We start from the raw sequence: 23001 nt of genomic DNA, 5'->3' as shown, positions 1-23001 counted from the left end.
GCAAACTGAAGGAGACGTGCCAGCAGGCACCCTTAGCTCCCACCGTAAGCAAGAGGCCTCTTCCCACTGGCTCGTCACTACAGCATTTTAACACTGTATTTTTTTAATGCATTTTTTTAATGCAGAGGTGATCAGTGCTTCAATGAGTTTTTAGAGGAGGAGGCAGTTGGAAGAAATGTCGGGGACACCTTGATTACCAGGGGACATCAGTTGGCTGGGCGACACGCGGTGCGGCAGGGCAGGGAGCAAGGCTCCGGGGCGGCAGCAGCAGCAGGTCTGCGGGAATAGCGCAGGGGAGCTGGGAGCACCGCGGGAACACAGCTCGGCCCCGGCCACAGACCGGGCACGTCCCGTGAGCACTGACCTGAGAGGCACAGTGCTGAGCATACAGAGAAATGCCAGCTGGTTTAGGGGCAGCAGGTATTTCTTGGGCTCCCCTGGCTCTGGAGAGCAGCACCCCTCTGTGATACTTTCACATCACCCTGAGAAGCAGAGGCAGAGCTCAGCTGCGAGCAAATAATCCCGCTAATGCTGTTCCCAACAAGGCCAATTCAGGCTCGTTTCCTTATCTTTGCCTTTTCTGCACAGCAGCAAGTAATTCATAGATAAAACAATCAGTGCTTATACACACACACAGACGCTCAGGAGCTATTCTTAATCTTTCCAAATCCCTTAATATACCTTATGTATACAGTTTGAAACTTGTAGATTTAGCATGATAGATTGATTTCATACAGTATCTCAATGGAAAATGACATTAATAACTAAATTCTTTGGGTTTTTTAGCCCTGGCTAAGCTACTGCAGAGCACTAAACTGCGGTAAATCTGTCCAGGGCAGAGCAGCAATGAAGTCAGACCAAGTTCTCTGATTGTGTCTGGTGTTATTGCCTGGATTATATAAAAGCCCAAGTTGTGGTACAGCCACGGGAGAATTTGGCCAAATAACTGCAGTTTGAGCATATGTTATAACCAATCAGCTGGAATGATTGTCTTTATTTTTCACAACTCCCCCAAAATGGAGAAAATGGATGAGAATTGAGGGGGTCATGCAGATTGACAGGGGAAGCTGGTATGACAGTTTGAAACAGATGACTCAGGTTTTTTTGCTTCATGGTTTTCTGCATGCACCAGAAGGAATTTCCAAGAGGTTTCTCCAGTAAGAGCAGGCAGGCAAAAATACAAAATTTCCTTGTTATCCAACCCACAGTGAAACTGGGCACACGTGCTCATGTCCCTGAGCTGTCCTCTCCTCCCCAACATTCATGCTCTCACCTTGAGCAGCTGGTGTTTTTAAGAAGCATGTACAGTGCTCACACGTGGAGCGCGCCGTATGTTTGGCAGCCCCAGGAGCTGTGTCATTTGGCTCTCTCGACAAGCGGTGCCCGGACTGGCTCAGGAAGCAGATGTCTCATCCCAGCCTCAGGACCCGCGTGGTACCACCATGCCCGTAGGCATCGCTGAGCACCCGCTTCTTCGTGCTACCCGAACTCCACCATGGTGTGAACTGGGAGCTTGTCTGCACACAGATGTTACCACCGTGGCAGCCGGAGGTGTGAATTAGGGGCACCCTCTGCTTTGCATGGATGGCACGGGTGGGCCTTCAGTTTGCAGAGCAGCTCAGGTTGCTTTCGGAGCTACCTTGCACATGGTGGCCAGCCCGAGCGATGCAGACTGGCTCCTGTGCACCAAGCCTGCTGATCAGTGACAGCACCCGCACTCTCCTGCGCTGAGACATCGAACAAATTGTCTGGGCTCCCCTTTCCTCGCAGGGACGGCAATGCTGGCTTATCTTGCAGAGCCCTGGGAAACTTGTTGCATGAGTGCTCGTGAGACAGCCTCACACCACAGCCGCAGATGCTGGGTGTGCTTGGGTACAGGCATTTTGCACCTCCAGTCGCGATGCTGTGACTGTACTAGCAGGCATAGAGCCTTCTGCGCTTCTTGCCTTTGCCTTCAGAGGAAAAAATGTTTCCACTGTGTAAATCAAGCTATGGCCAACCCAGGCTATTGTTTTGTCTATGTTTTTATGTCCCTTTCAATATACATGTCAGCTCTGCCACGTCCGGTCTGTTAGAAAATGCCTGGGTTTACATATTACCTCATCAGTCTTACTGTCTATCCAGCATTTTTTCCATCCTGCAGGCTCCTCACTCCTTTTACATCACTGTGATTAAATCATTTGCTTAGGCCATTAGCAACGAGGCATAGTGTTTTTATACTCCTGGCTCCGTAGGAGATGATGTGGGAGAGGGCTGAGGAGGGGGAATATGTTGACTTTTAAGTCGCAAGCTGGGGATGTCAGAATAGAGCAGCACAAGGAACGTATATTTTATGGTGCCGCTGTCGCAAAGCAACACAGCAGAGCGGTGGCTTTGTGTCAAGAAACACTGTGCAGAGCAGTTTCTGTGTTTATTTTTTGGAGCAGCCTGAACTAGGAGAAGAAAAAGCCCAGAAACCTCCCCCAGCAAGCGGACGCACTTGGCTATTCTGAAGCCGTTTCCCTTGAAAACACGGTTCATGGCTTGCGACCTGAACTGACGGCACAGATCCAAAGCAGGACGTGCACAAGGCACGCAGGATTAGCCGGTGGCCTTAAAGCACGGGTTTTCCAAGGCTTGATTGTACTGCTGCTGTATCGCCCACTGGGGCTGCCATAATTAAGGCTCTGTCAACTTCCAGCAGCTGCCTTTACATGCTGTGATTTTCGTGGGGGTATAATTTAACCCAAAGCTCTTGCTTGGCAGCACGTTATTTTACAGGGTTACTTAAAAATATGTTTAAACCATTTCAAATTACAGATTGGCCCCAAAAAATGCTTTCTCAAACTAGGGTCACCCTTTTAAATATAGATATCAAAACTTGGCTGGTAAATTATCTGGGTACCTGTTGGGTGTGGGGTTTTCAGGGGGCAATTAAGTAGCGCTTGGAGGCAAGAGCCTGTAACAGCACCAGTCTTTACTGTAGCAGCAGGCAACTAATAAACTCTTAAAAGAAAGCGATCGGGAGGGAGGGGATCTGCCTGGCTCCCTGTCGGGCTATTACCAGGTGATCCTAAGAAGAGCTTGTTGAAGCCAGGTTTGTTCATAGCCTGTGCTTGGGACAGTCACATCTGCTGCTGGTGTCTATTTACACCAAGCACATCTGTGCACACAGAGCAGCGGTGCCCTGTGCGTGTGGAGGCAGGGGAAAGGCTCACTAACACTGTGCACATGCACAGAGTGACCCTTACGGAGGATTTTAACCTTGGCAGTATAACGAGGATTGGGGGTTTTTTTGTGAAGTCCAGGTCTCATGCTGCAGACCCTCGTGAAGGCAGCGATGGGGTAGACCAGGGCGAGCTGGGATGTGCACGCAGGCGCCCGCTTGTGTGCACCCCTTTCCCCTGGCCCCAGCACCACATCCAGGCTGCGCAACCCATTTGGCAGGATTTGGCCACAGGACTGGAGCTCAGGTGCTTAATGTGGGGATACAACCTGAGAGCCCATAAAACCCCCGTGCTGTGGGAGGGAAATCCCTGTGACATTGCACCTGACTGTAGCAGGAGGAAGGGACTCGTGCATTGAGCCACTGTGCCACCTGGAGTCCGTCCACTCAGTGCTCACACAGCCGTTCCTCTGCCAAAAAAAGAACACTAATAGACTTATTTTCTTCAGAATAATAAAACAGAGAAACAGCAACAAAGCCAAGAACATTGAGATGGTGACAGCAAGAGTCTGGCTTAAATTCCCCAAAATAACATCAGCTAGAGCCTGATTTCAAAGTAGCAGACACCACGCTGCAAATGCGGAGAGTTGGTGATTGTTACTTTTTTCTTCAATAAAATTTACTTTAATAATACTTCACATTTTTCTTTGAGTAATTGTATAGTTCCCTCCAAATTTCCCATTTCTTCTACGTTTTCCACCATCTTCACATAGAGGGAGATTGGCTGCAGTTGTTTTCTGTAAACAGCAACTTTGGAGGGGGATACCAGGTCCAACCTGGATTCCTCTGAGCATCCAAACCTGGAGGGAGAAGTCTTGGAAGAGATGGGTGAGCCCTGCAAAGGCACTCCAGACCCCTCCTTCCAGGCAGACCCCTCCTTCCAGGCTGCCTTTCATAGGGACTGAGCATGGTCCCACACTAGTTTCAAGCTCAGATCTTTGGTGATTTGGAATTATTTTTTGGTGCAGACAGAGGAGGTTTTGCAAAAGACGGAACTAAGAGGTGGAGGTCCATTACATCACATATTACAATCTTTGAAAATTCTCCATTTAAGCGAGTTTTGCTCAGGCTGCAATAGTAGCACGCTCAGCATACGAGCAAGGCTGACGATCTCCCACCCACAAGAGTGTGACAGTGGAGGGAGGGGGGGTCCCGCATCCTGCACCCGGGTGTGCGCGGAGCAAAACCCTCCCGGCATGGCCGTCAGACGCTGCTGCTGGCAGCGTGGGAAGACGCAGCCTTTGCTGTCACTTTGACAAAGCAACCTTGCTGCTATGTTACTGTTTGTGTTAATAATATTTTAGCAATTTTCAAGAGTTGTTTTATTTGAGAGATCTGAAAGGTAAACTGTCAGCATTTCAGTGCTCCCCCATGGAGCAGTGAAATAATCCAGGAGCATGGCTTTGCTGGCTAATTTTCTTCCTTTGTATCTTCATTCTCTCTCCCTTTGGTAACTGGGGTCTTTGTTAGCTTAGTGGTTTAACTGAATTTTGTAGCAAAAGCTAGAGGTGTAGAAGGGGCTGCATTTGATTAAGACATCTTTAAACAGGAGCCATCCCTTCCCCTCCTGCCCTGCTGACAAAGTATTCGCGATTTTTTATTTGGTTTCCAATAGTGTCATCTCTTACACGCAGCTTTAATAACAGCCTGAGTAACTCTTCACATTTCCAAGAGCAGGGTGTCAGCCAGAATGCCCCATTTTTTCTGGTTTGGCATCCAACTTGCCCAAAGCCAGAATTTAAATGGGAAGTTCTCAAGCCCCCCTTCACGGGGCTGGTGGCAAGAGCAGGGCAGCGGGGCACGGCGGGGCAGGCAGCGACCGCCCCGCCAGGGTGGCAAGTGAAGGACTCAGTGTTTGCATCCTTTTTGGTAAGAAAAAGACTTCATCCCTCCACCCCCTATTGTGTTTTGGCAAATAGCATGGAAGGAAAGACCCTTGGTGAAACAGTGCCCTACTGAAGCGAGGGATTTCTGCACTGACCTCAGCTGGGTCAGGAGCAGGATCCTGTAACTGCGTCTCTCCTCCAGACACATCTCTGTACACGGAGATAAATAGCTGACGAGTTGGGGACTCACCACATGAACACTGCAAAACGCACAGAAGCTGCCTGTGTTACAGAAGGGTGTGAAACAAAGCTACTTTTTCATTATTTTCACGTTTCCTTTATATTTTCATTTTAAATTTTAATTATTTTTACCAAGACTTTTCCTTTTGACCTCTTTAACCCTGAACTATTATTATTTTTTGCCTTAAATTTAATGTTCAGTAAGTGAAGAGTTTCAAAAGCTTCACAGAAAAAGTTCATGAATGAGAACGATTCTGAAGAAGTCAGCCCTTCCTCAAAACACCGTCTCGCACCAGCTGTCCCTGGCCGTGTCCCCTGGGTAAACAGCCTCCCTCCTTGCTTTAGTTCCTGCTCAGTGTTTTTCCTGAGTTGGCACCTGTAATCTCTGGTCCTAAACTGGGGAGGCTGATGGTTAAGTCCAGCTGTTCGCAGTGTGCATATCTCACCTACGTCTTCCATGGGGATGCAGATACGGTCAGCACAAGCCTGGCTTGTTTGGGGCTCCTGTTAACAGCTTCTGGCTGGGAGCCTGTGCCGGCACATTCGCAGCGGCACAGGATGAGACCGTCCAGAACAGCATTATTTATTCCTTCTGCAAAGGTACAGAGCCTTAGAGGAAATGAGTTAACCCAGCCCAACGTCTTCAGTCAAGCTTAGCTGCAGTAGTAGCAGCTCCATGCCTGGCTTATTCACTCCAGAAACAAGGAGAGCCTGTGCCCAGCTCTCTGCTTGCCCAGGGAAAGTGGCTGCTCCTTGCCCTGCTGATCTTAAGTAACCATTGCCTAAACCAGTCTACCAACTACTCAATAATCTGATAAAGATGTTTCTGCCCAGAAGATAGTAGAAAACTCACATCAAAGATTTGAATCTCATGAAACCTTGCTAGCAAAACTCTGCAGAGAACAAGCTAATTCTCTGGAATATTGCAGGGAGCAATATATAAGGTGTTAAATTAACAAAATAATTGATTTCTGTAAGGCATTTTTACCACTGCATCTTCTTCTCCATGGTTACCCAGCTGGGCAGGGTGAAGTTGAACAGCACGGTACAGAAGCTCAGGATTTACCACTTTATTTTTTTTCCTTGTGCTTTCACTGGCCACTCGCTGAAAGCTACAGCTTGGCAATTTCCAATCCAGGTGGAAACCCTTCAGGAACAGGCTGTAGTTTTCATGCAAATTATACAACTGCATCTTGCAACCCATTAATTAATCCGCAGCAAAAGTTGGGACCAGAGCACAATTGTTGCTGGTTTACAGAAGTGAAGCAAGTTTTCGATGTGTGCAGGGATGCCGGGGTGCTGCCACAGCCCCCCAGCTCCGTGGCAAGCAGGAACGCCGCCAGGCACCGGGATTCTTTAAAACTGACTGGGAACGTTTTGGTTCCAGCTTATTTCTACTTACTGCTGAAATAATCAAATCATCTCTTGCCATTGGATTTTTTTTAAAAGGTGTGTGTCTGAAATGATCAAAGGGGCTTTTCATGTGATGGGGTGAGCAAAGGAAGCTCTCAAGGTCAAACCCAAAACGGCCTAATGACTCTGGGACTCGGATCTGACCTCCAGTAGCAGCAAGGAGCCAGGAGAAGATGAATGGTTCAGGAACCAGAAAATGAAGCTTTTGAAGCCAATAACACCCTCTGGCAGTGAGCAATCAATTGACAGAGAAATGAGAGAGAGAAAAAAACCCACCAGACCATTCAGCCAGGCTGCAGGAAGGGCAGCACCATAAAGTAGGACTATCTCATAAATAGAGCAGCACCTTTTTTCCTTCCTCTCTCTTTCCCAGGGGAGAGTGGCCATGGGAACAGACATGCTTTGTGCCCTCTGAAGGGGATGCAGGAGAGAGCAGATTGGCTCTACCTGCAGCAGGTTAATTGGGACACACAGCTCCAGTATTGCTACCCTTAGGATGCTTTTTCCTCTCTAAGAAATAAAGGAAAACAATAAGCCAATATTAGCTCCTCTGATGAGCCTGGCCATTCAGGACTGCCTTGGGAATTGCCAGCTCATTCCATGTAATGCATGGAGAGCCCTCAGCTGCCAGGGACCCTCATTCACATCTGTCTGTGCCAGATTTCAACCATTGAAAGGTTATTCCTAGATGCCTTGGTAATTCCTATAAACTTATTTCCCTGGCATGCTGAGGGTTTTTTTTTCCCTTAGTATTTTGCCTTCTTTAAACGACTCCCAATTTAGACTGGATTTGTATTTCCCACTCAGCAGTGGGTTTCTCCCTGTGCCAGGCTTCTTCTGTGTCTCGTTTCCAAATGTGCTGAGCAACTTCTCACCAGACCAAGTCCAGCAGCTCGCCTCAGGCAGCAGATGATTGTCACAAGTGTTGTCAATGAGAGATGCTGGATATTGCATGCATTAAAAAGCCATATTTTAACACCTAGAGAAGAGCTGGGATCTTTTGCAAATCTCGGTCTGTTGGGGATTTTTGGCATTTTGTGCTGCACTCATGAAGAGGCCAAATGGCAGCACAGAAATAGGTGCCCATTTCTGCAGACGTGTGGAGCCCTAGGAGACCCCGGGATCGCCTCTTCCAGCAGGGAGGCTGTGGGGTAAATCCCCCAGTTCAGTAATCAGCATTTTGCAGTAGCGTGAGCAATTTGCGTGCCTTGTTCAGGACCCAGTTAATATCTGGGCTTCCCCGTGGGCAAGCAAGTGTACGTGGAAAGGGTTAAGCACTGCCCTGGGGAAGGTGGGTCTTACCAGCTTGTCTCGGTGGAAGAGCAGAGAGCTGAAGCGTCTGCCAGAGCTCATTAGGGATAATGCAACCTGATCGGAGACAGAGCTTTATCCAGCGGCTAAAGGAACCCACAGGGTGGCTTTCGTCTGACCTTGCACTGGATTGCACGGTCTCTCCCCGGGGCATGGCCTCTGCAGACCCGTTCTCTCTTTCCAAAGAAAGTTATTGCAGACGGAAGGGACGGATGCCTCTGCTGCAGGGACCGTGGCACTCAGGAGTTAGATGTGTCGCAGCCTGTGTGTGTTTAGAGGGACACGTTATTTTCTGCTGGCCAAGCGGAGCCTTAATCGAAACGTCCAAACGACGTTAGAGCTACTTCCCTGCAGTGACTCGGGAGCCACAGCAGGGCGAGTCAAGCAGAGCCACGCTCCAAGAGGAAAACAGTGGGCCCGGGCAAGGACTGTTCAGCTGAACTGCAATGAAATTTCAGAACAGAAACACAAAAAAGAAGTGACCTGGCCCCAGTCCACATGCGGTATGTGTTTTGCAAACCCCAAAGCTGTCGTGTTCACAGTCTGCTCGATGTGCGAGAGAACGGGACCACGTGCCTGACAGAAAATCCCAAGTTTCCCAGGACATCAAAACCGCGCATTTCCCTGGAATGACAAGTTCTATCTTTGGCAAACAAAACTCAGGCTTTTTAATACGCTTTTCCGCCAATGTGCCATGTTAGCGTGTGTTTGTTTAGCAAACAGTTACTAGGAGGCCTCCGTAGGATAAAAAAAAAAGTGATACTGGGTATTATTATTCATGGATGGAGGTGGGGAGGAGAAAGAAAAACAGTGCTAATGTAGCCAACAAGTTCAAGTAAGGTTCAACTTTGCTATTCCAAAATCTGCTGCTATGATAATGAGACAGTCAAATCAGCTCAAATTAAGAGCTCAGGAAGGCTCAGCCTTTCAAAGAAGTACATTCGTGACAAGATTAATTTCTGCCAGCCAGTATATAGTGTGGTATCATCCTATATTAACATAGAAACTCCAAACAAAAAAAAGGCAACTGAAAAATGCGCTAAAACTCAGGGAAGTATATCATTTCCCTTAATCTTCAATGCTGGTCTTTGCTATTCTGCACATGGATTAAAATACGATGTACCACCTGGCACTGTTCAGCTGCCATTTACAGGAAACCTTGCCTCCTCCCCTCCCCTCTCTTCAATAAACATTCACTGAAAGGCAGCACGGCTGCATTTTTCAAATAGTTTCAGGTGACTTTTATTAGGGTAAAGGGCAAAAAAAAAATAACTAAAACAGCCACCAAAAAACGCAAACAACCAAAAAATCCCAAGAAACAGTATAAAAACTAGCTCTGCTCCCTATCCAAATGGACAGTGGCTGGTTTTTTCCTTTTTCTTCTTTTTTTCTTTTCTCCTCCCCCCCCCCCCCTTTTTTTTTTCTTCTTTCCATTCAGCTCTGGTTTTCTGCAGTCCCCTGAATATTGCAAAAGGCGTGGTAAAGAAAAAGTAAGTTCTTGTTGTAAATGTACTTCTCAGGTAGCACGGTAGCATAAGTGCGTCTCTGCTGCTTGTGACCACCCTGGGAGGGTGACAGTAGCGAGGTGATCTCAGAGGTCTGTGCTGAGGAGGGGATGAGAGAAGGAAGGGACCACGCTGTGTGATGTGTATCTCATTGCTGGCCTGCCTGAGCAGTGTCTGTTGGGAGCATGCTGGGATGCAGTAACGTAGGAGAGGCTATCGTAAGAGATTTCAAAGCTATCAGAAAGCCAAGAGCTATCTGGAGTAGGTGTTTGTTTCTTGTGGTTTGGAAAGTCCATGTCCAGAAGTCAGTGAGCATGGGAGTGAGTGTTCCCAGATTGCCAGATGACACTTCAATGAATTTGAGCTTTTTCTGAGCTCAAGAGAGAGTTTAAAAAAAAAAAATCAAAACAAAAAAAACCTCCCAAAACCGAAATACCCCAACAAACAACCAAGTATACATCTCCACACTTCAGTTTCATCCTCTATATTTATAGCTAGAATGTATCAAAATTGTCTTACTGAGCCGAGATTAAACTCTCTTGTTGAAATGCTGTACAGCTGCCTTGTCTTTTGCATTCAAACAGATTCTGTATCTACTGTCTCTACTTACCACTTGCTACGACCTCATACTAATATGAATGATTAATTGCCAAGGATTAGCTTTTAGCTGCTTTTGTACACCGTTTGTATACAGTTGTTGCTATTTATTAAATATGTGATATCTAATCCAGTGTTTAGTGCTTACAAAGGGAAGAACCATCTGTGCTTGAGATTAAAACACTTCATTCACTTTGTGCCAAAGCCCTCACCAAGGGCTCTGTGCTCTGCTGTAGTTAGAAAAAAGCCTTGGGAACCCAGGCTTGGGAGGGGTGGACCCACGTGTGGACATGTCCCTGCATCAAAGCCCTTCTGTCTGATACAAGGTCTGCCTTGCCAAACACGAAGATATGTGCGGGCATGATGGAGAGCAGAGAAGCTGATCAGGAAAACAAGAGGTTTTAGCAGAATAAAGGACTTAAGAACTAGGAAGGTGCTGAGAGCTTGGAGGGATCCTGCAGAGATGTTTCCCACCACCTGCGGGCTTCATATGTTTCTTTTGCGAAAAGGGGGCTGATAACATTCAATTTCTTTGCAGGCTCCTTGCAAGGAATAAACAATTAACAGCTGTAATCCCTTGTGTGAGCCCAAGGCTTTCTTACCAGTGCAAGATATGCCACCAGAGCTCCTCTTACATCAGGCTGTAGGTGCATGGGCAAACTCTGGGGCTGTGCAGCCCGGGCAAAGGCTGCACCCATGGTACAGGAGGATTTGTCTCCCCAAAGGAGTACATCACCCCCAGCTTGTGAGGCAGCAAAAGTGCCTCAGCATAAATTTTGTGCCCTTGTTCCGAGTGTGAATGGAAAAAAAACCCTCTCAGACCTGCTGGAGAAACCTCCCATGACCTGCAGAAGGAGCCCAGGTGCAGCGGTCCCGATAAGCTAGTCAGCCCTTGGGGACAGCCTCCTGAAATGCTCGGGCACTGGGGTAGCAGGGCCGTGCTAGCGTCAAACATATTAAACAGGTAGAGGATAGTGCCACTGCCTTTCTATCTATAGGGATTTACTGTTCCGGCAGGCATCCCTGTCTATTCATAATGTCATCAGTGTGGCTGATGCTGGTAACTGGATTTGCCACTTCTCCTAACACATTTCTGGAAAAAATGTTAAACAGGTCACCATTTTTGCAGACAAAACATCACTTGAGCTCTGTTCTCATTTCCTCGCTATGTGGCAACCCAGTATGGTATCAATGACTAGATAAATCTCCCTGCAGCAAAACTAATTATACTTTTTGGTGGAAAGCGGCAGTGGAATTGGTTTAGTCTTCCAAAAAATTCCACACTATAATATGCAGGACTAATGTGCCTCAGATTTGAAAAGAATTAATATCAATTATTCTCATGCATATTCATGAGAGGAAGACTGGTTTAGCAATCAAGCTAATAGTTTTTGCTTAATTACATTTAGTTGATTTCATGCTATCTTGGCACATTCCTGATTGAATTTAACCATTTAAAAAAAAAACCCTCCCACAACTTTTCCAGCAAGCACCAACACTTTAAGCTCAGCATCCCCTGTAAATAGTGTCTGAGGCTGAGCAGACTGCTTGGAACAGTGGGATTTGATCACGAGCATTGTCTCTCCCTGGTACAGGGTAAAATCACAAAAACATCTTGACGAGCAGTTCCCAGGTGTTCACCGGTGCTGAGGCTTAAGGCATTCTTTTTTTTTTTTTTTTTATTTTTCTGAACCCAAAACATTGAATACAAGATAGCAGGAATGGGAGACGTACCTGAAAGGGGAGCACCAAGCTGGAGGGAGGGTTTTGTCTGGGTAGGTGGTCTGGAACCTGACCCTGATAACAGCTAATAACTTGCTGTGGTGCAGAGGGTTGAAGAGCAGGTGGGATGTTCTGTGCGTTGTGGGTAGGTGTTTCACCATTAGGATCTGTCTCTTTAGTTGCCTTTCAGGGAAAGACCAGGCTGTGCTATACTGCACTGCCATTCCCCACTTCTGTGCTCCAAGACCAGCATTTTGCACGGCACAAAGGGTGGGAACGTGCGACCAAGATGAAGACGTAGTGGGTTGGGCAAGAGGGCTGGGAAGGGTGATGGTAGGAGCGCTCGCAAAGGAGACCCCCGGGTTGGGCTGGCAGGGAGCTGGGGAGAGCAGCTGCTGGCACGGCCAGAGCCCTCCTTGGGAGCATATATCACCTTCTGATGTGCAAGGCCTAAGCAGAGCATGCTGCCACAGCTTGAGGATGGCAGTAAGGTCTGTCTGCACAGACGTGCAGGGAGGACACGCATACAGTTTGGGTCTGTCTGGTGCTGTCAGAGCTGGACATCTTGCAGTACTGTTGCTTGCTGTGGTTGCAGTCTTCCTGGGCAGAAGGCAAGGCCAAGAGAAAAATGGGAAACTTGAGCTTCCATGTGCCATGTGTTTGTTTTCTTTTTTGATTTTCCCCATGCTAGCAGCAGCAGAAATAGGACAGACGCTCCCCTCTCATCCTCTCTTGAGCACTTTCACTGCACTGATGTCTAAAGGCAGTGTATGCCTTTGAAGTTTGCCTTTTCGGTATTTTCATTCATTTATCATTTTCTTCTCCAGCATACCATTTGCATCTGGGCTTTGCTCAGAAGGAAGGCTGACACTATTTATCATTTAATGGGGCTTGATAGCTCTCTGACAACTAAACATGTTCTTAACAGCATTAAGGAATTTACAGGCAGCCATGCCTGAAGGCTACTTTTCTGCCCACTTTAGCTTAGTCAGCAGCAGTTGTAGCTGCGGCTCTCTGGGTGCCTGTAGGCAAACGAAGCATTGACATACAATCAGCAGAAGTATTGTATCCCCTTTTAAACCAAGTAGACTTACTCTCTCAACAGACAAATTTATTACAGCTATAACTGACATCAAATAATTAACCATTATTCAATCTGGGCTTTTGCAGGCAACGTCAAAATTAAGATCTCGGATATTTCCAAAGCAAAGTATAAATGGTTTTATCTTGGTTTTGTTTTTATGGATTTTATACTACGCAGTAATGCTTACAGAAAAGCATAGGAGTTTGCACTCAGAGACTGTGGACACAGTCACTGGGGGCACTGCAGGGACATGAGTGAGCTGGTGTGTGCAGGGTCCTACCCCTCCAGAGGGCAGATCTCCTGGTGCAAATGAATCTCAAGGACCCCCCTGGGGCAGGATGCAGAAGTGGCACGGAAAGTGCCAGAACAGGGAAAACTCTTAAGCATGGGTTTATACTCCACAGAAATCAGTGGGACTTAAGGGTTTTGGAGATTCAAGGTCTCACATTGCATCTTAACACCCTTCCACATGAAAAAGCAGATTAAAGGTTATCTGTATTTCCCTTGTGACCCTATCCCCAAGTTTGGCCTCAACTTCTTGTCCTGATCCAAGAAGCAAGTGTTACTTTTCTTTATGGACTTAGTATTTTCTAGAAAAAACATCCTGCAAGCCCAATGGTCAGAATCATGACATCAGAAGTGACCATGTTCTGCAAACTGTTTCAGTTTATGAATAAATAGGCATTTTCTAGTGAAGAGATGTTTCCTAAAACAAGTCCCTGTCAATAAATACCATAGACATGCATAGCTGCCATGAGTAGGAGACGTTACTCCCTCGCAGAACGAAGCGGGGAGGAGATTAAGGAACTCTCCATCTGTTTCTGCACTGTGCAGCACGTGGGATATCGCTCAAAATACACTGTGCTCTCTGTTTCTCAGAGCCTGGGGAGACAGAGGCTGGCATAGGCATGGCAGGATGGAGCTGGACAGGCTCAATATACTCAAAGTATACTGTTTGCTTGGGGAAGTAGGGGAGCTGCAGGAAAAACCCCTTGGTAAATGGAGCATATGAATGAAACCTGGTCCTGATGCCAAGTTTATTCTGCAGGCCTTGATGGAGCTAAAAAAGCGCATTAGACAAAACCATTATTGAACTTCTTGATTACATAACAATTTCCTCATCGTATTTCCAAGAATATTGAATCTATATTCAAACACCCTCCTACTCGCTCCCACACACCACCCCTTCTTGCTATATCAGCTTCATTACTGAGTATGAAGACAGAAAAAGTATAGGGCATGTTGCCATGAGCAGATAGATCTCAGATGCTTACACTGAGATTTTAGAGCCATCTATGGGATTTTGACAGCCAATTCTCATTAATTTTAATGGCCTTGAAAGTCTCCGGTCTTATGCCTTGACCTTAGTTAGGGTCTTTAGCAGTGCAAAGAACAGATAATCAAGCAATAAATATCACCAAACCTAAATGTTGGGTTAGTCCCTGCTGCCTAAAACCTACCCCGCTCTGTGCTGTCTGGGGGGGTGGCATGCACAACTTTGCTGCCCACAGACTTCTGCTACCACAAGCTCAAGAGAGAGACGGGAAATTTCTGAACAGACTGCCTTCTTTGCAGGAGCCCTCTTCCCCCCCAGGGATGAGCACAGACCTTGCCAATACAAAGGATGAATCCCTGGGGCCACTCTGACCCAGCAAGCAGGATCAGGCCCAGTGCAGGTGGATATCTCCTGAAGGGTGTGTGGTAGAGGTTGCCTGCCTAGTTTTTGGGGGGATTTTGGAGGAGGTGGGGATTAATGGCTTGCAAGCATGGCACATCCATCCTGCCTCAGGAAGCAGCAGTTGCACACAAACTGGCTACACTTACTCGCATAATCACCTTGCTTGTCTCATTTGCATGTGTAATAACCAGCATGTATGTACAATCATGCTAATCACTTCAACGCAACTGCTTTAAATTCATTCAGAACCTTGCCCTGCCTGTCCTTGGATTATTTAGCTCTCACAAAGGAACCATAGCAGCAATCCAGAGATTCATTCAATAAAAATCTTTGTGAAACAGTCAATTTAGTGGAGGAGAAGTTTTTTCTGGAATCCTGCCCATACATACTAAGACTTGCACTACAAGCCAGTGCTGTCATTAGGAGCCCATCCAATACACTCTGTGAGACACTTAGAAAAGTACCTGATGGGGAATTTCACAATTTATGGTGTGTTGCTACAGGTGAAATGTAAGAAGCAAAGAGGAAAGGAACTACACAGCTTCTCTCATGCAAGCTGTTGGAGGAAATGGTCTGAAAATTGTGCATGGAAAAACTATTCTTAAACCCTATCAGCTTTATGAGCGGTATAAGGAGTGTCTGTGATGCTCTGTTGAGGACACCTGGCCTGTCAGGGCTCCCGTCAGTAGCTCTGACGGACCCCGTGTGAGGACAGTGGAGAATGGCTCTCATGGATGTGGCACCAGAAGCACATGGTTTTCCTCACCTGCCTCTGCCACTGATGTGGCCTTTCCTCAGGCCAGTCATTTCACTCTTTTGTGCCTCCAAATCTTTTCCCTATGCCTCCAAATTTTAGGCTGCAAGCTTTTCCATTGTTTTAGCTATGCGTTTTATAGGACCTACTGCAGACATGGGGCATCCAACTCAGAAGCTCTGGATGTGCCTGCAGTGATATTGGAGGTGCCTTCTCCAGCCCCACAACAAGTCAACATATACCAGATAAGCCAGAAGCAAGACCTAGGAGGGGGTGCAGCTAGCTTCATACCTAGGAATATGCACATTTCAACAGCACTCACAAAATCTAACAGGCCCCTGATGCTTGACTTTCCCACCCCTGTTCCTTCTGCAAGTCCAAGCCTGCACTCTAGGGACCTTTCTATGCTCGAGCCTGTTCAACCTCAGCTCTTTGACTGCCAGCCCAAAACTTTTCACCGGCACAAGGCCATGTTGTATGTTTTTTAACGAGTCATGAAAACTAGTGCTACAGCAGGAGGCCCTCTCCCCATGCTTGCTTCCATTTCAAGCAGCAGTTAGCAGCTGACTCGGCAGCAAGGTTTTGGGTCAGTGCTCTGAAGCAGGGACAACAGGCACTTTTTTCCAGTGACCGCGTGCCTAAGCAGCTGGAGTCTCATTCACTGCAGAGGGATCATTCCTACTCAAGTCCAAATTTGTCCCATTGGCTTTTCTTGTTGAAGAGAAGTAAACCTGAAAGAGGAAAGGAAGGATGAAAGACCAGGAATCAAATGAAAAGGCTGCCTGCCACACAGAGCATCTCTGCAGGCGTTATTGGTGGTATAAATGTCTTTCCTTCAGCTTTCTGTCTCTCATTACTGACAGCGGAAAATACGAAAGCTGCCAAGCTAGAGGTTCAGTATGGCCAAGATAGGAAACCTTGTTAGACAGACAGATTGTGATTTTATTAATCTGAAATCCCAGACCGTAAATAAATGGGGATAGAGCCCTGTGCCACTAAATGCAGTGCTAATGCCTGACGGCAGCAGCTGGATCCAGTTTTCTGTGGACAACTGCTCCTTGGGTGATTTTTGTCAGATGGTGGATGCTACCAGGACAAGGTGTGCTTTAGAGAAGGAGAAGGATCCTCTAAACCCCACTGGAGATATTTCATCTCCCAGTTTTTTGTACTTTCCAACTGAAAAGTGCTTTGAATACCTGAGGGCAGTCAACTCACATTTAGAAGTTTTTCTTAGTCTGACAAGATTCCCAAAGATGTATGATTGCAGTAGATCAATAAGGGCAAAATATGTATCTTAGGAGCACAGGTGACACCTTGCTGCAACTTGCGGGAGAAATGATAAATGTCTCTCTCTGTTTATTGCTTAGTTCCATGGCTAAATCTGCTAAAACAAAAACAAATTTTACCCTCAGATCTCCTAGTTTTCAAACTTATGTTCATCTGGCATTGCCTTGATCTTCAAAGCAGGAAGGTATATCAAAGGAAACAGAAGGTTTGACACCAATTACTGCTGCTGGATGCCATCCACTGAATAAAGATGGAGTGTTAATATTTACACAGAAAGTGAAGGAGATAAAACACACTAGGTACCTCTAAGTCTACAAATAAGCCCTTCTGTGTAGAGTGGGCAGAGATAAACCCAAGCAAAAAAATTGAAATTACCATTGAAAATATCCCAAACACCTTCAGAAATGTTGGGTTGTAAACAAAGACATGACAGCAAAAACACCAAAAGAGCCTTCTAGGAAAGCAAATCAGGCTTTCCGCTTCTCGGGAGTATTACCTGGTCTTCAGGAGATGGTCTTTTGAAACAAACAACCATGCAGAAGTAGTTAACGTATAAATTTATCCCCACTTCACCATGAGACACTTGACTTACATTTTATTCTCTTGAGTTTGAAGCCATCAGTTCAAGCACTTTTGCCTGCGTCCCCCTCTGCTTCTCTTCATCCCATGGTTCTTCCTACTTTTTTGTACCTCCCAAGTCTCTCCCACAGCTTCTTTGGATCATTGACCTGAGAAGTCTCTCAACAAGGCAAACCCCCCATTGCACAAGTTGTCGTGCGTTTGTTCATATTTCAGCAGCAAATTTATGGAAGAGGAAGGTAGCGAGGAGGAGGCGAAAGGTTCACTAGCACTGTGAGGGTGCACAGCACAGCTAACAACAAACATACTTTTAGGCAACCTGTTTAAAAAGCATTTTTAAATGCTTTACCCAGCATTTTTCCTGGTAACAGTTTAGTAACTGAAAGTGAGGCTATTCTAAAATTCCAGGTACTCTGAGGAATTTACACGATTTGCTTCTTCCATTTAATCCAATTTAGACAATGAAACCAGAGTGTTTAATGGAGCTAATTTTTATTTCTAGTCAAATCTCATTCTTCAGATTAAGTTATTAGGTCTGCAGTGTTAAGTGCAGTGTTAAGTTATTAGTTCTACAAATCAAAGTTATATAGTACATTTTAGCGAGTTAAGAGGTAAATGATTTTATTACATTAATTTGGAAGGGATTTTCTTAACAGCAAGTGGATTTTAAAACACTTGTTGAAATCAAAATTTCAAAATTGAAACTCTTGCCTTAAATTTGGATTTTTTTGAAGGTATATGGGCTTTTCTCCTAAAGCCATAGCTTAAGCTTACTATATGAATTTAATTCAAGTGAAGCTTCCAGCCTTTGTAGACCGTTTCTGCCCTTCAGCTTTGGAGAAGAGGTAAGGCTCTTCTTGAGAAGACCACAGCGTTTCTGAACCATATTGGATCTGCATGTTTCTCCTACAGCAGCAAGGCTTGTTCAACTGTAGTGACTGTCCGTTTAGGGATAGATGTTCAGAAGTCTGATATTTCCCAACTGTTAAATGTCTGTGCTGAGCTTGACTGAAGAGAAATCCTGCAAGAATTTCTTTCTCCAGTGCCCGAGGTGGTAACTGTGGATATCCTGGTATTGTGAGACTGGCTGAGAAAGGTCACTGTGAGGAAACCTAAAATCTAGTTATATGGGCAAGGAAGGAGCGTGCCAGATTTGCAATTCGTGATGCAGACCTCTTGTCTTACGTTTTACAATTCATTGCTTAATATTGTGTATCTAGTCATCATGCACATACATTGTAATTGATTTCATACTGCTTTTCTATCAAGCAGGAGAAAAGCAAGCATAAGGGACCAACTTACACTGAAATGAATACCAAAAACATTAGTCACATGTATGTGTGTTTTGAAATCATTGCTGTATTTTGGCAGTAACCTAAGAAACTAGCTATAATCCCACCCAATTAACAAACTAGAGAAAGAATTCGCTAGTAGAAAAAACACTCCTCAAATTGTCTGTCAGCTCTAAAACCTGCCTAAAATGACTTTAAAAGAAGATGTAATTAGGGAAACTGGAAAGTATAGCATTAATGTCTATATAAAACAGGTATGGAAGGACAGCCTGCCTACACCATCTGAAAGCTGCAAATACACTAATCTTCACGCTTCACATGAAATCAAACACTTCACGCTTCCCAGCTCTGCATAGTCGGTGGCCCAGGATCTGATCAGATTTACATGGGTTTTTAGAGAGGCTGCTCACTGCAGACCCTTCTCCTCTCATTGCGCTCTTTAGCCCAAGAGCTGGTTTCTGATAATGGATGAGCTCTCCAGTGGTTGGACCTGCCCTGCCGTGACTGTCTCAGTGTTGTGCGGTTTGGTTTGCCTGGATGAGTTTGCTCTTTCCCCTGGTTGCGATGAGGACCTGGGATGGCCAGTCGGTCACATGCAGAGTAGCTCAGAGCTCAAAATGTTTTAGAAAGCTTGGTAAAGTTTTCATGTATTTCACAACCGTCAAGTTTCAAATTAGAGATGAGTCATTAAAAAGAGTATATTACTTGTACTCTTATAAGTAGTAGAATTGTACACACATCTCTGTAATTAGCCATAGGCACCCAAAATTACAGATGTAACCGTGCATTAAATGGAGGACATCGCTCTGATCGAATCTTGTATTCTCAATTGCATTCCTTCTTGCTTAGATTTCAGAGCCTGTTGTCCAGATGGGCTTTGTTGGGCACCTAATTAGTAGTTAATTAAAAGCTCCTGCTGTGAACTGCTTCACAGCCCTCCTGGCATCCTAGCTGCTTGGTACGCGTTCCTTGACTACACAGAGATGAAGGCACAGGAGTTGAAGTAGATGCTTTATCTCCTTTATGCATCTGACATAACTAAAGCAGCTTCCAAAGTAAAATCACCTCAGGATGCATTGGTTATCTGACTTCTGTGTACTAAGAGCAAAATTAGTCTTGAAATGTCTAAGTGGAAATACAGCCATGCGTTAATGGCAATGATAGATAGCGTAATATATTCTGAGATGAACTCACTGTTTTCTCTTTCCTTTCCAGATTTTGGCAATCATTTCCATCATGTTTATTGTACTATCTACAATTGCCTTGTCCCTTAACACACTTCCTGAACTACAAGGCATGGATGAATTTGGGCAGACCACAGATAATCCCCAACTTGCCCATGTGGAAGCGGTGTGCATTGCGTGGTTTACAATGGAATACCTCTTGCGGTTCCTATCCTCACCTAAGAAATGGAAGTTTTTCAAAGGCCCGCTGAATGCTATTGATTTGCTAGCTATCTTACCGTACTATGTCACTATCTTCCTCACAGAATCCAATAAAAGTGTACTTCAGTTCCAAAATGTACGACGAGTGGTCCAAATATTTCGGATTATGAGGATACTCCGGATTCTAAAACTCGCCCGGCACTCAACGGGTTTACAGTCCTTGGGGTTTACACTGAGGAGGAGTTACAATGAGCTTGGATTACTCATCTTGTTTTTGGCCATGGGCATTATGATCTTTTCCAGTTTAGTGTTTTTTGCAGAAAAGGACGAGGATGATACAAAATTCAAGAGCATCCCAGCTTCTTTCTGGTGGGCAACAATCACCATGACAACAGTAGGCTACGGAGACATCTACCCCAAAACACTTTTAGGTAAAATAGTAGGAGGACTGTGCTGCATTGCTGGAGTGCTGGTGATTGCTCTTCCCATCCCAATTATTGTCAATAACTTCTCTGAGTTCTACAAAGAGCAGAAGAGACAGGAGAAAGCCATTAAGCGCAGGGAAGCTCTTGAAAGAGCAAAAAGGAACGGCAGTATTGTTTCCATGAACATGAAGGATGCGTTTGCCCGTAGTATAGAACTCATGGACATTGTGGTTGAAAAGAATGGAGAAAGCATAGCCAAAAAGGATAAAGTTCAGGACAATCATTTGTCTCCCAGCAAATGGAAATGGACCAAGAGAACCCTCTCTGAAACTAGCTCTAGTAAATCTTTTGAAACTAAGGAACAAGGATCTCCAGAAAAAGCCAGGTCGTCTTCAAGTCCCCAGCACCTGAATGTCCAACAGCTAGAGGACATGTATAACAAAATGGCAAAGACTCAGTCCCAGCCAAACCTTAATACTAAAGAGTCAAGTCAACCTGGAAAGCAAAAGGAAGAGCTAGAAATGGAAACCCTTCCTGGCCCTATGGTGCCCTTGCTAACGACTCGTGCTGATGGGATCATTGACATGAGGAGCATGTCCAGTATCGACAGCTTCATAAGCTGCGCGGCGGAGTTCCCTGACTCCGTGAGGTTTTCCCACAGCCCACTCGCTACCCTTCCCTGCAAAGGTGGCATTAACGTGATTCAGGAGCAGAGCAGGCCAGAGGGGAGCGGTGCCAGATTTGTGGAAATGAACCCAAGCTCCGAAGGCAGCCACCGTTCTGCTTTTTTCATAGAAAGTCCCAAAAGCTCCATAAAGGCCAGTAACCCTTTAAAACTAAGATCTCTGAAAGTCAACTTCATGGAAGAGGACACCAGCACATTAGTACCAGCATCAAATGTACTGAGAATATATCCAGACCCTCTCAAGAGCAGGGGAGCTGCTGCTGCTGCCACAGATAGTTCCTTTCTCTCTGACAGATCTCTCATGAGCCCAGAAGCCTCGATCTACACAACTGCGAGTGCGAGAACACCCCCAAAGTCACCAGAGACGCAGACAGCCATAGCTTTCAACTTCCATGATGCCAGTATACACAAATACATAGATGCTGACACTGATGATGAAGGTCAGCTGCTTTATGATTCGAGTCCACCCGGAAATGTGAGTCCCAAGTATAATGTTACAAACAGTGGCTATCTAAAGCAAAAAGATAATGTTTATAGAACAGAGAAGAACCATCTAGAAGCTGCTGCTTTACCCACCTCCCCTAAGCTGATAGGGCAAAACTGCATTTACTCTATGGAAGGTATCACTGGAAGAACCCAGGGCAATCAGGAGACTGTCAGACTAGAAAATCACATTTCCCCAGAAGTCCATGTATTACCAGGCAGCGGAGGACATGCTAACACACATGATCAAAGCATCTGAGATGGGCTCCAAAAGAACTTATGGAAAGTTTAAAGGAATGTCTTTACAGTCAACACAAAAAAAAGAGCTTCTGCATGGCATGAACTTGGCTGAAACAAGCCACCTCTTTCTAAAAGTCTGGGGGAGGTCCAGTGTGGGTTTGTGAAAATGTCCTTCTCTGAAACAACTCTAAAGACGTTGCCCATATCAGTCAAAAATAAGGATTGCAAATCATGATCACACATTGATCTCCTTTCATGTTGTCCAGTGAAGCCAATGTGACCAAATATCCATCCATTCCCCTTGAACGCTAGAGCTCCTTTTGGAAATATTAACATCTGATTTGCATTAGTTCCATAAAGGATGCCAAGGCAGCCAGATTTGAACTCTGGAATAAATTGCTGGGGTTGGTATAAAGCTATCAAAAACACAATGCTCACTGCTTCAGGGCAGCTGTTCCCCATCTACAGCTTTCTCTGATGGATATTATGTCTAAAGGTAACAGGGAACACTTGCATTATTGGAAAATCCAAGCGAAAACCATTTAAAACAAATAACGGTCTAGAGAAACCAATTATTAAAATGCTCTGTGTGTGTTTAACAATACGATATCCTGTAGGACCTGACGTTTTCTTTTGAAATATCAGCAGGGTGAGTTGCACCACTTGTATCTAATTCCAAACATCCCCTAGGACATAGTGAAACTTGCACTTACCCTCTGCTAAAAATCGATACCTGCCCCAGGGCCAGCGCGTGGCCCGCAGGGGACCCACCGCCCACGCTGGGAAGGTGTGAAGGAGCCATGCAGAAGCAGGAATCTCTGGAGGCATCGCAGCCAGACCCCCTTCCCGGTGCCGGGGAGTGTAGGGCTGGAAGGAGAGCTCAGCTCTCGCCCTACCTCTCCGTGGAAGGGAGACGCTCGCTGCCCTGCCCCGCGGGGATGGCCAAGCGCGGTGGCGGCGCTGATGCTGCGGCTGGCCCCTGCGGCACGTGCCGGGGGTACCGGGATGGCTCCCTGGGCCTCCCCTTCCCGCCCGCACGCCGACTTGAGGTGTCAGCCAAAGTCTCGCCCTTGGCGTAGGAGAGGAACCGGTCGGTCTGAAGCTTTTTGTGCCTGAGCGGCACAGTGAAAGATATGCAAGCGTTACATAAATATGCAAAAAGAGGGATTTGTTAGCGACCCGCCCCGGGCCTGGCTGTGCTCTCTCTCGCAAGGAGGTCGGGCAGGAGAGGCTCCTGCAAAGCTGTGGCGTGAAGCAGCTGCGAGAGACAGGAGAATCAGGCCTGACGTT

General features: G+C 46.0%; 1 protein-coding gene across 1 annotated transcript in view; it reads left to right on the top strand.

Annotated features, from left to right (window-relative positions):
• The window catches only part of KCNB1 (potassium voltage-gated channel subfamily B member 1), a 130527-nt gene extending 108797 nt beyond the window's left edge, over window positions 1-21730 (top strand). Inside the window, exon 2 of the mRNA XM_009282643.1 lies at window positions 19709-21730. Within this exon, the coding sequence (XP_009280918.1) occupies window positions 19709-21730 (2022 nt within the window). The remainder of the gene's footprint in view (window positions 1-19708) is intronic.
• Window positions 21731-23001: the final 1271 nt, after the last annotated feature.

The sequence above is a fragment of the Aptenodytes forsteri genome, unplaced genomic scaffold (genome assembly GCF_000699145.1).
Source record: "Aptenodytes forsteri isolate BGI_AS27 unplaced genomic scaffold, ASM69914v1 Scaffold374, whole genome shotgun sequence".
NCBI lineage: Eukaryota > Metazoa > Chordata > Aves > Sphenisciformes > Spheniscidae > Aptenodytes > Aptenodytes forsteri.
The sequence above is the reverse complement of the archived record's forward strand: the minus strand, read 5'-3'. Positions and strand labels throughout refer to the sequence as shown.